Source organism: Nicotiana attenuata, unplaced genomic scaffold, assembly GCF_001879085.1.
Source record: "Nicotiana attenuata strain UT unplaced genomic scaffold, NIATTr2, whole genome shotgun sequence".
In the NCBI taxonomy this organism is placed as follows: domain Eukaryota; kingdom Viridiplantae; phylum Streptophyta; class Magnoliopsida; order Solanales; family Solanaceae; genus Nicotiana; species Nicotiana attenuata.
This window is the reverse complement of record NW_017675663.1, coordinates 1-13,042: the sequence shown is the minus strand read 5'-3', so window position 1 is coordinate 13,042 and position 13,042 is coordinate 1. Positions and strand designations below refer to the sequence as shown.

The window sequence follows — 13,042 nt, the reverse complement described above, 5'->3', positions numbered from 1 at the left end:
AGCTCACAAACTGCCAACAGATCCGACATGTCCGCCGGTAAAGCAGAAGCTCAGGAAGTTCAAGCCAGACATGAGTTTGAAAATCAAGGAGGAAGTTACCAAACAAGTCAAAGCCAAGGTCCTCAGAGTAGTGGAGTATCCAACATGGTTGGCCAACATTGTGCCAGTACTAAAGAAGGACGAGAAGGTCAGAGTCTGTGTCGACTATCGGGACCTCAACCGGGCCAGTCAGAAGGACGACTTCCCCTTGCCGAACAAACACATCCTGATTGACAACTGCGCCAAGCACGAGGTGCAGTCATTTGTCGATTGTTTTGCTGGGTATCATCAGATATGGATGGACGAAGAAGACGCGGATGGCAGACTTTGTCCGCGACCGCATCATTTGCCGGTTCGGCATCCCAGAGTCAATCATTACTGATAATGGTTCCAATCTCAACAATGACCTGATGAAAGCAATGTGTGAGACCTTCAAGATTAAGCACAAGAATTCTACAGCCTACAGGCCTCAAATGAATGGAGCAGTAGAAGCCGCCAACAAGAATATCAAGAATATTGAGGAAAATGATAGAGAAGCATAAGCAATGGCACGAAAAGTTATCATTTACTCTGTTGGGGTACCGTACCACAGTTCGCACATCAACCGGGGCGACTCCCTATATGTTGGTTTATGGTACCGAGGCAGTCATCCCGGCCGAGGTAGAGATTCCCTCCCTGTGGATTATACATGAAACAGACCTTGAAAATGCAGAATGGGTAAAGAGTCGCTACGAGCAGTTAGCCCTTATAGATGGAAAGAGAATGAATGTAGTTTGTCATGGTCAATTGTATCAGAATAGAATGTCCAGAGATTTCAACAAAAGAGTCAAGCCAAGACAATTCACACCGGGGCAGCTGGAGCTGAAGAAAATTTTCCCGCATCAGGATGAGGCCAAAGGAAAGTTCTCTCCTAACTGGCAAGGCCCGTACATGGTTCACCGGGTCCTAACAGGAGGAGCCCTCATAGTCGCAGAAATGGATGGAGAAGTCTGGCCAAAGCCAATTAATTCAGATGCAGTCAAGCGTTATTATGTGTAATCATTATGATTTCTTTATGATGTAATTTGAACTACATCTGACCTGATTCCCGTTTAAGAGGGGATACGTAGGCAGCCTTATGGGTTCGGTCCCAATTCAATAAAATTTTATTTTCCCCCGATATTGGAAACTGGGGCAGAATTTTGACGAGGCCCTCAAAATGCCGAAGTCAACTTTCAGCCATTTGTCACACGCAGCCGTCAGAAGTACCAGCCCAGTAAACTGGGACAGAATTTTGAGGAGGACCCTCAAAATTCCGGAGCAAAAAAGGTCGCAATGTCTTGAACCGCGTCGCAGTCGTCAGTTCATCTAAAAGAAAATCATTTTTATTATGTAGTTACATCATATTTTTTTGATCATGCATGGCTACTGTCAAATTGCTTTGTTTAGCGACGCTACCCCAATGAAAACAAGAGCCGAGTAGGACGAGCGGAGTCCATGGGAAGACGAACTAACCTTCCCCCTTGACAAAACTCACGATCTTTCTTTGAATGCAGGCACCCTAAGACATAGAACCATCAGATACGGTTACATACTCCTATTTTGCAGGAGTACAACTCTCAGAATCATCGCTCACTTATAAGTGATGTCCGCACATGACATCCCCAGCGGCCACAATGACACAATCAACTATCAGCTATCGTCTATCAGCTAAGAGATTTCATTACTCTCCACCTTTATTTCTTGCATTGCATAAGGCTACTTTTCTGCCTTCCGAGGTTAAGCTCTACCTCCATCTGCATTTCCTTGCATTGCATAAGGCTACCTTTCTGCCTTCCGAGACTAAGCACTGTCTCCATCTGCATTTTCTTGCATTGCATAAGGCTATCTTTCTGCCTTCCGAGACTAAGCATTGTCTCCATCTGCATTTTTCTCTGCATTGCATAAGGCTATCTTTCTGCCTTCCGAGACTAAGCACTGTCTCCATCTGCATTTTTTCTCTGCATTGCATAAGGCTATCTTTCTGCCTTCCGGGACTAAGCACTGTCTCCATCTGCATTTTTTCTTGCATTGCATAAGGCTACCTTTCTGCCTTTCGAGACTAAGCATTGTCTCCACCTGCACGGCTGAAATATCGCCAACTTTATTTAAATCTCTGCATGGCTGAAATATCGCCAATTCTATTTAAATCTCTATGTCGTCTGAAATATCGCCAATTTTATTTAAATCCTGCATGGATGAAATATCGCCAACTTCATTTAAATCTCTATGTCGGCTGAAATATCGGCAATTTTATTTAATCCTGCATGGTTGAAATATCGCCAACTTCATTTAAATCTCTGCACGACTGAAATATCGCCAACTTAATTTAAATCTCTGCACGGCTGAAATATCGCCAATTCTATTTAAATCTCTATGTTGGCTGAAATATCGCCAACTCTATTTAAATCTTTGCATCGGCTGAAATATCGCCAACCCTATTTAAATCTTTGCACCGGCTCAAATATCCCCAACTTTATTCAAATCTTTGCATGGCTGAAATATCGCCAACTTCATTTAAACCCCACATCAGCTGAAACATCGCCAAATCCTGCATTTCATGGGCTGAAAGATCGCCAAATTGTCCAAAGGCGTCATTGTTCGGAGGCACCATTTTCATAGCCCGAGAACGCCATGCCATGGCCTGAGGACCCCGATTTTGTCTTCTACATATCATTATTCAAAGGCATCATGGTTCGGAGGCATCATTTTCATAGCCCGAGAACATCATTTCATAGCCTGTGAATCCTCCGTTATATGCTTCATGGCCCAGGACGTCATGGTCTGAGGACGTCATCCTATCCGTCCGAAGATAGCATTCATGGTCCAATGGGAACTTGCATCACGTTTAAATTTATGCACGATATATGCTCGTATTGCTTATTTGCAGGTACACGGGCTAGCAATGGCCATCACAGCAGGAGCGATCTCGCTCCGATTCCTGCAGCCCATCGGTCCCTGACCGTCCTTCCCAACCCGAATATTGCGTCCGTCATTCGAAATCTCCATCGGCATGTTCCGCCGACGGATTCCGCGAACTACATGTGGCCTGATTCCTGTAAGACCAGGGATATGTAGGCAGCTCAGGATCCAGAGCTCGGTCAAAACCTTTCAAATCGTTTCTTTCGGTCAAAATTGGCCATCATATCTTTACCCGACAACTCTTTCATCCTTCTCGGGTAAAGAGGGGCAGCTGAATAAGAAGCTTCACCGGCTTTGCAACTTGTCCGAACCTCGTTCTAAAATGGGATAAGACTCTAGACAGAAGAGAAGTCACACTGTTGATAACCAATTTTTCCCTACATATTTTTATACTCAAAATATCCTCAAAATAGCATGTACACGCATATATAAGCATGCCCTAAAGATTAGTATTTTCCTTTTATTTTTAAAGATTTTTTAAATCAATTAATTGTCTATTTTAATACTACAAAATTCCATAATTATTCCCAAACTAGCATTTTTTGATGAATAATTTATTTCATTCTCATATTTACACTAAGATATAATTGGGGTAATTTTTGCATATTGTTTATACATTTGCTTAGTATTTTTAAAACTAAATTGCGTATAATTGCAATTATAGCCTATTTTACAATTAACAACATTTTATAATTATAAAATCACTTTTAGTATTTTTACATTACTATTTATAGGTTATTCATTGGTCCAATACCTTTAATTTATTTTCAAATCATTTTTTACTATTTTATAAAAAATAATAAAAGGGGAAATTGGCTATTTAACAAACAGCCCTTATTATTTCAATTCTAGCCAAATTGGCCACACCCCCTATCAGATTCTAAATGGCCCAATAACCCATTTAAACCAACCCAACCCAATCCCTAAAAAATAACCCGGTCCAATCTTTCTTTAATATGAGCGGTTGATCAAATAAGATCAACGGCCCAGATTTAATTCCCTTAATTAAATTCAATTACCCCTCAGACCTTTCATTTTCACAAGACTGTCTCTCTCTCTATCTCGTCTCTTCCTCTCCCTTCTCTCTAGAACCTTCTAGTTCTCTCTTCTCCGATGATCTCCACCGCCTCTCCGGCCACCTCCAATCTCACCCCATTCGACCATCAACCGCCATGAAACCCTAGCTCACCGATTCCCTCTATTTTTGAGACCCCAGAAACCCCCACCATGCGAATCAATCCCTAAAAGTTCTGCCTGGTTTGTTTCCGGCCACCTCCCTTCAACCCCAAGGCTCCGATGGGCCTCTCATCATCTTGTTCAACACCTCTAGGACCTTCAAGGTTTATGGACCATGGTGATTTGAACCTGGAGTTCCTGGTTCTGCTATTTGTGAGTTCTCCGGTGTGATTTCAGGCGAAATCACACCCTATATGTTACGATCTATGAAGTTTCGACAGGTTCTCTCCACTTCTATTAGGGTTTCCCTTTTTTTGAAACCCTAACTCTCTCCTGAATCTCTCAAAAACAGTGTTATTTCATGCTCTTTTCGTGTTTTCCTTTATATTCTGCTGATTCTCGAGTTTATTCTGAAGAAAAAAATCCTCTACTTTGAACCATTTTTTTACTTTCTTTGAAAATTAGGGTTTGTTGGATGCTCCAACTGATTTTCTTTATGATTAAACCTTTTCTTTGTTTATTCTGACCGATTTCTATGCTCTTATTGTTTTCTAGTTTGACTCTGCTAAAAACCCCTAATTTCTAGAAAAAGGTTCTTTTGTTTTATTATGTGTGTTAGCATGCTTCGATTATATGTGTTAGCCTAATTTCCTTTGCCTTGTCTCTATGTGTTAGCATGTTTCTTCGTTCGATTGTGCGTATTAGCCTGATTTTCCTCGCTTTGGTTCTGTCTGCTATTCTATTGGCTTGATTCTTGTTAATGTTTCATGCTTCGAATATGTCCTGCTGAATCTTAACTTGTTTTCACTATCTCTGAATGGTTGTGTTTGTTCATCTCTTGTTCCTTCCTGGCTAATTTTGTTTGTTACTCTTGTTCATTCACCTCTATTTATATGTTGAGAATGCAGAATCATGACTTCACATGATTGATTCTGATTTTCCTTGATTGATTGGTATATTTAAAATTTTCTTTTAAACCCTAGCATTCTACTCGCCCGTTTGAATTAATTGATTTTTGTTACCTTATTTGTTATAGTACTCTGTTCTTTTAAGCCTTTCCTTAATTGTAATTTTCCTGAATTTGGTCTTAATTGGTTACTATATGCATGCTGAACCTTGACTCATTCCTTATTTAACCCTGCCCTGATTTTTTTTACTTGCCTTATATGGTGCTGAATCTTTTCGTTTGATTTTGATTCTCTCAATTGATGGGAGTACTTCCTTGATTCTTTAATTAATTGATCCCGAGTTCTTCAATTAACAATTTTCTGTGATTTTTACCTTATTTTACCACCTACTTTCAACTATAAATGCATGACAAGTCTTCCTGGCTTACACACACTAAACACTTTAAATATCTGCACTCTCTCTTGCTCTTTGTTCTATTGCTATTCTCTTCCCATGCTTATTATTAGCCGGCTGAAAGCCAAGGCTAAGATAGTGTTACTACCTTGTCTTTGCATCCTGCTTTTGCTCTTTTACTGGTATGTCCTAATTAATTTTCAAGTCTCACACCAATGTGTTTATTTTTGCTTCAGTTCATTATCTTTGTGATTTTCTTCTACTTATGCTTCTCCTGTTCAATGTGTAATTGATTCTTTGCTTTAAATACTTCACCATGTCTTCTGATTTACATGCTAAGTCTGACTTTGTCTATTCCTTGCTATGCCTATGTCCTATTGCTATACATTAGCATGCCTAAATTTACCACTTCCCAGTTCCCCTGGTCCTTGGCACTCTGTATGTCTTTCTTGGTTTGCATGTCATGATTGTTCCCCTGTTGTTGTCTAAGGCTTATGTTTAAGCCTGACCCATCCTTGGTCCCCTGAATCTTCTGATTCTGTGCAATCATCTTTAATATTGTGATCTGTTTGCTCCCTTTCTCCCATGACCATTGTATGCAATCTTATGCTATTAAACTATTGTCCTTGTTGTTTTCTTTTAAAACAAACCCCCCCTTTTTTTGAAAACTTCTCTTCCTGCACTTCACGCTACTCTTAGAGAATAGGTTCTGCCCCTTTGTGTGAGCATTGCTTTGAGTACCTCTGAGTGCTCACTGAACTTTGACACACAAGGTTGGTATTCCACACTGCACATGTCCTGCATTTTCTTTTAAATGTCTAGGTGCTGGTATTGGCCAGGGACCCAATGGGGCCCTAGGGAGCTTTGCCGCACCTAGACCATGGCAAAGGCTGTGAACTTGAAGGGGTTGAGGTTGGAAGACTGGGCCTGATTGAAGGCTCCCTATAGAGTAACTTCTTATTTTTGTTCTTGTTTACTGTAATTCAGATGATACTGGTTTGTAATAATTTGTAAACAAACGATTGGGGTTGAATAGTGAATATGGGGGAGGGTTATGCATGTTTGTATAATTAATGGGTAGAAAACATGCTTATAGGATTTTATTTATTTGCGCAATAGACAACTTGCATAGGACATGCATCTCATTCATTAGAGATCCTGCTTTAGGTTCTTTACTTTCAGCCTGTCATTACGCTCATCTTGTAACCATGATCAGTTAATAACCAGCAAATAACTAACAACAAGCCAAATAACTCGTCATTACTGCATTGGCATATTAGAAATCATATATTTTTAGGGACTCTTCTGTGCATTAGATATCCTGCCCATAGGACTTCTCACTCGTTCGAGTTGCAGTAGTTAATTCACGTTTAGCTAATAACTTTGTTAAAATATGGCTAAGTGGTTTAAAATGTTTTCTGCAAATATCTTATCACGCGTACCTTTATAAATCAGAATCAAAATATGTGTGTTCATTCTCTAAATAACCAGACAATGTGTAACGACGCCTAGGCAAACTTCAGGTCCAATAAGAACTGATCAATTGTGTTTCTATTAGCCTAAAACCAACCAACTTCTTTAAGTTTTAACTCTGCCATTCTTGTTTTGATTTTCTGAAGTTCACTCAGCTTTTTCTTAAACAAAACTTTGCTGAAAACGATTTTGAAATTATGCACCTACTTACTTTTATTGAGCTTCTGATTTTATTTACTAGGTTACTCATCTCTGCCCAGAACCGTGCTATTATTGCTACTACTTCGTTTTCAAAGCCAAGTTTTAACTGCTCCTATCTTTTGAGACCTTAATTGTGTTTAAGTCATGCTATTTATGTGTTTTGTTTGAGGAGGTATATATGACCCTTTATATGTCTACATGCTTCCCCCAACATGCAGTATATGTTTTGTATGTCGCCTTAGATTTTTATCCTTTGAAATCGATCAGCCTAATATCCTACCCTTTAGGATTAGTGGTCCTAAGTGCCTCCGGGACTGATAAGATGGGGGCGGGTAATAGCATGCAATAGGTAAAACGAGACCATTCCGCATTTAATAACTTAACGGGGTGGGAACGGGTAGATATGGATATGATGACCACGCGATAACACCACGCGTATAAACGGTTACCGGGTGTTGTGTGGAGTGATCCATATTATGTATAAACCTAGGACCCCTTCCCTCATTTGTCCACTTTATTTTCAGAATTTCAACTACTTTTTCACCAAAACTTCAGCTTTTAAACTGCTTGCAACAACTATATGAAAATTTCTTCCTTTATTCAAGATTTCAAAACTGCTTCCTCTATCAAAATTCGGTTTCTTTAACTTACTTAATCTCTTGCAACTATTATGTGAAAACCCCTTTGTACTTGTTTTCCTTCTTGTTGTTTGCATTTAAAGTCTCAATATGACATGGCCGGGAACCACACTAGTGGATCTTGAGGGGTGCCTAACACCTTTCCCTCGAGATAATTTCTAGCCCTTACCCGAACTCTGGTTTTCCAACTCAAAAACTCTTAGTGTCCTAATGCACTTAATCATTAGGCGGCGACTCTTCAAATCCAAAAACCCAAATCCCAAAAGGGAATAGAGTTGTCCGCCCAAATGTCGTAAACCTGATTTCGCGATAAAAAGGGGGTGTCGACACTTCCCCCTTGCACAAGCCTCTCAAACTTTACCTTCCTTGAACTTAATGTTAGGAACCCTTATCACCAAGTCCTTGGAGACTAGTTTGTTGAGTTGGCTTAGACTGGCATGTCCAAGTCTCTTGTGCCAAAGGAGGTGATCATTATCCAACACACTTAAGCAAGTGAGTTCATTATCCGAAAGTGTGGACAGATCCACAACATATATGTTGTTAACTCTTTTTCCCTGCAAAACTATCTTGTCAGTGGTAAGATTAATCACAAAGTATTTTGTAGAGGTGAAGGCTACTATGTTACCTCTATCACACAATTGTGATACACTTATTAGACTGTACTTCAGTCCATCTATCAAGTAGACATTCTCAATAGAGTGAGAATCAGTCTTACCTACCTTTCCAACCCCAATGATCTCACATTTCTTTCCATTTCCAAAGGAGACATTACCTCCTTTAAGGTCCTCAAGTGAAAGGAATTGGTTCTTGTTTTCTGTAATGTGCTTTGAACAGCCACTATTCATGTACCATATTTGGCTGCTCCCATTCACTTGGACCTGCTAAAAAAAATTCAGAGGTTAGTCTTAGGAACCCAAACTAGTTTGGGTCTCTTTCTATAGGCAAAAGGATAAATCACATTCTTTTTAGCCCAACTTGGCAGCCTATTTTTCTCTAAAACAAAAATTTTATTCTTTTGACTTGCCTTCTCTTTTGCAGTGCATTCACTTTTATAGTGACCGGTGTTACCACAGTGTGTGCAAATCTTGTTCTCGGGGAGTGTGAGGTACTTGCTTTTAGGATCCCACTTAGATGTAGAGTTCCCAAAGCCATGTCCTCTTCCGTTCCTACTATGATGTTCTTATAGCCATGAAAGTGCATTAGAGGACCTGTTCCATTTACAAGCTCTGTCTAGCTCATGCTTAACCTTGCTCAGATCCTCCGTTAGGACTCTTACCTATTCATCCCTTTTATGTAGATCATCTTTTACCTTTCCTAAATCTTTTTCTAGTTTGAGTTGTGTGACACCAGCTATTTCTTTACCTGTTCCTAACTTCAATTTCAAATTATCAGATCTAAGTTCTAAGACAGCTGTGTCAAGTGCTTGAACCTGGTTCTTCAAAACAATATTTTCTTTTTCAGTTTCAGAAGCCTTAATTTCCAGGTTTTTGCACTTTGCTTTTATAAAGTTACACTCTTTTGACAATCGTTCTTTTTCATAACTTATATTCTTAGATTCATCAATTAAAGTTAGCAATAGTTCTGATAGTCTATCTTTAGAAAGGAATTTAATTTTATCCGTTAGGTCCATAAGACTTATCTAAGATTCTTCATCAGGTTCATCTTTAGATTCTTGAATTGCTATAAGAGCTCGTCCAGTATCATCATCATCATCATCATCAATGTCCTCATCTGAACATTCTTCCTAAGCAGTAACCATTGCTTTGGATGACCCTTTGTTGTATTTCTTCTTATCATGAACATGTTCCTTCTTTCTATTTCATCTTTTAGATCTCTCCTTAATCCACTCGACTTTTCACATAGGACAGTTCTTGATCATGTGGTCCTTTTTATTACATTTGAAGCATCCATTAGTCATCAGCAAGTGATCTCTTCTCCTCTCCTTCCATAAGCAATAGTAGTGATCATTGGATAGTGGTGGCCTAGTGGTGGATTGCTCTTTACAGTTTCCAAGTAGTGCACTCATCTTGATCTATTTCTAAGGTGTTAGCCTCTTCAGGGATAACCTGCTCTGATACCAATTGATGTTTTATACTTCAATACCATACAAGGTGGGGGGGGGGGGGGAGGGATTTGTGTGGTGCCCAATTTTCGTGTGCACTGGATTATCGAAGGACCTGGTTCTTCTATACATTCCTTACACTACATTTGCGGAATAAATAATGCAGAAAGTAAAGAACACAAGGGTTTTTACGTGGAAAACACCCAGCTCAAAAGGTGAAAAAATCACGACCTACTACCCAGTAGGATTTTTCCCAAACACTTCACTACAATTCTGAGCCAACAACAATGTTTACAAACTCTTGCAAACCTAAGGATTACCTCTAACCCTTGTAGCAACCAGCCACAGGCTGTTGCGACTACTTCAAGTTAACTCTAACTTGAACAATACAACTAGAGTTTACAACCTCTTGCAAACCTAAGGATTAACTCTAACCCTTATAGCAACACGCCACAGGCTATTGCGACTACTTCAAGTTAACTCTAACTTGAAAGATACAACTCAGGTACCTAGTACAATTTGCTTCTAAGAAAGCTGAAAGGTACAACTCAAAATGCCTACTACACTTTGAACTAGAAATAAAGAAAGACACATAAAACTCATTATGGAGCTGGTTCTTCAATTATGAGAGGAAATGAAACGAGCAAGAACGAAGAACTGATTGAGACGGCTATATTGAAGAAATAGAATCATGGCCACAATCACTTCATTGGTAGCCATTGGAACAAAAGAAGAAAGACTGAGGAGAAATGAAAATTGTACAGTGAGCTTTGGCTTAACAGTGGGAAATGCCTTATCTTATATGGTCAAGTGCCAACGTTCCTTTTCATTTAATTTAATGTGTACCAAACTTCTGCCTTGTTAATTAATATTATGCATTGAGCCAAAATGCACGTGCCCGCTTTCGTGATAAACGTGATGCCATATGCAGATCCGGTAAGTAAAAACAGGGAGAAATTCAAAAATAGCCAGATTTATAAGTGGTCATTCAAAAATAGTTACAGTTTCAAAAGTAATTGAAATTAAGTCACTTTTCATATAAAGATAAATCTGAACGAAAACACTGTTCAAAACCCGGAAAATACTCCAGCATAATATATTGGAACGGTCCGGCATAATATGCTGGAAGTTCATACACATGTGCATCGATCTCCAGTATATTATGCTGGAACTTTCCGTATTGTCCAAAATAGTGGCTATTTTTCAATGATTTTGCAAACACTGACTATTTTTGAATAATCTGTCCGAAAACTAGCTAGCCCGTGCTATTTTTACGTAAAAACAAGAGATACTATTTATCAAGATGAGTTGATGCACAATAAATAGGGGTTGGATTTAAATAACTACACCCAAGTGGATTTAAGGAAGTCCTATATGTAATGCATTAGCTAAAATGCCTAAAGCATGTAGCTTAAAGCCTTAAACAGCCGAAAAATGTTCTGAATAAAATTACTCCACAAAAGATCATTTTATGGATTAGCTATTTGTGAATATTTAGTGAAAGTACATGAATGATGTTATTTGTCCAAGCGTTTTAATAAAGTAAACAACATCTAATTAAGTTAGTTATAATTACTGTATATGTGGATGACATAATTCTGAGACAACTGGAGAAGAGCTCTAGACAAAACCGTCTCGGACTGCAAATTGAACATTTAACAAGCATGCTTGCATTTACCAACAATCTGTTTATACATAAAAGGTTCTGAGGCTAATAGACAATTCGTTTTGTTTTCTTCTTTTATGTTTCCCCTTTTCTGCACCTTTGAGACAGACATTAGCGTTTTCCCTCAAATATCAATTCGTTTTGTTTTCTTCTAAGTCTGCTTCTACTATCTATAAATACTACTCTTGCATATCATAAGAAATAATTGCTACTGAAAACAAGAATATATTGAATTGAGAAAAAAAAAAACCAGCACTACTATGGAAAACAACAAGTCTAAGAGCACCCAACTGTACCAAAACATTAGAATAAAAAAACACGAAAACAGTAAAACATACAAATGAATATATTTTTTTCATCAGTGTGCCAATCCTATATGCTTTAGACTATCTCCTTCGCAGGCTTTGTGCCATTCCCTTGTGGCTTTGATTCTGCATCATCATCGGCCACGAACTTCTTCCAGTACCAATGCTCTCTCCAAACTTGAGACATCTCTTCAATTGGTATATTCTTTGTTTCGGGCACGTACAAGTAGACAAACACAGTCATTATTAACACAAACGCCGCAAAGAAGATAAATAGACCAAACTTCATCCCACATAGCATCTTCAAGAATATTTGTGCTACTCCGAATGTGAAAAACATGTTCATGGAGACCGTAACACATTGTGCTGCTGATCGAACTTCCAATGGAGATATCTCACTCGGAACCAACCATCCTAAAGGACCCCATGAATACGCAAAGTTAGCAACGAATACACAGATGCAGACAACCACTAAAGCTGCAAACCAAAGTGGCAAATCTGTTGCAGTCCCTGTTGTTCCGAATTTTGCCCCAATAAGAGCTGCCACTGCTGTTTGGAATATACACATGAAGATGCCACCCCAGAAGAAGAGTATTCTCCTCCCAAACTTATCCGTACAAAAGACTGAAATAAAAGTTGCACCCACGTTGACACCGCCAGTGATAGCAGCTGACATAAGCGAAGCGTTACTCTTAAACCCTAATGTTTGGAAAAGTACTGGAGCATAGAACATGACCACGTTAATTCCCGTAAGCTGCTGTAAAGATGGAATCAGAATTGACAAAACCAACTGCGGTCTGTACTTTCGGACGAATAAAAGATTATTCCATGGCCTTTCTACTTTCTTGGATGCTTCACTCGCCATAACAAGGTCATTAAATTCAGCATTTACGTTATCAACTCCTCTGATCTTTTTCAACAATTGTTCTGCCTCCTCTTTCTTTCCTCTGTCTATCAACGAACTCGGACTATCAGAGAGAAACATTGAGGAAACCAGGATGACTAGTGCTGGCACGGCTGCACCTCCTAAGCTAACCCTCCAACCCCAACCGCCAGAGATTTTGCTAGTTCCAAAGTTGACCAAATTCGCTATCAGAATCCCAATGGTGATGGCCATTTGGAATAACACGTTGAAAGTCCCTCTGTATTTGTAGGGAGCAACTTCTGACAAATAAATAGGGACAGATTGATTAGCAAATCCGACACCAATCCCCAGAAGAATACGACCCAAGATGAGCAT

General features: G+C 39.2%; 1 protein-coding gene across 1 annotated transcript; it reads right to left on the bottom strand.

The window, feature by feature from the left end:
• Positions 1-11,878: 11,878 nt before the first annotated feature.
• LOC109220311 (sugar carrier protein C-like) lies at positions 11,879-13,042 on the bottom strand. The gene has a single exon (XM_019384774.1). It carries the CDS (start codon positions 13,040-13,042, stop codon positions 11,879-11,881), a length of 1,164 nt encoding a protein of 387 aa, XP_019240319.1.

Excerpts from the sequence above, each read along its gene's own strand:
- LOC109220311 (XM_019384774.1), bottom strand. The coding sequence starts at position 13,042 with ATGCTCATCTTGGGTCGTATTCTTCTGGGGATTGGTGTCGGATTTGCT.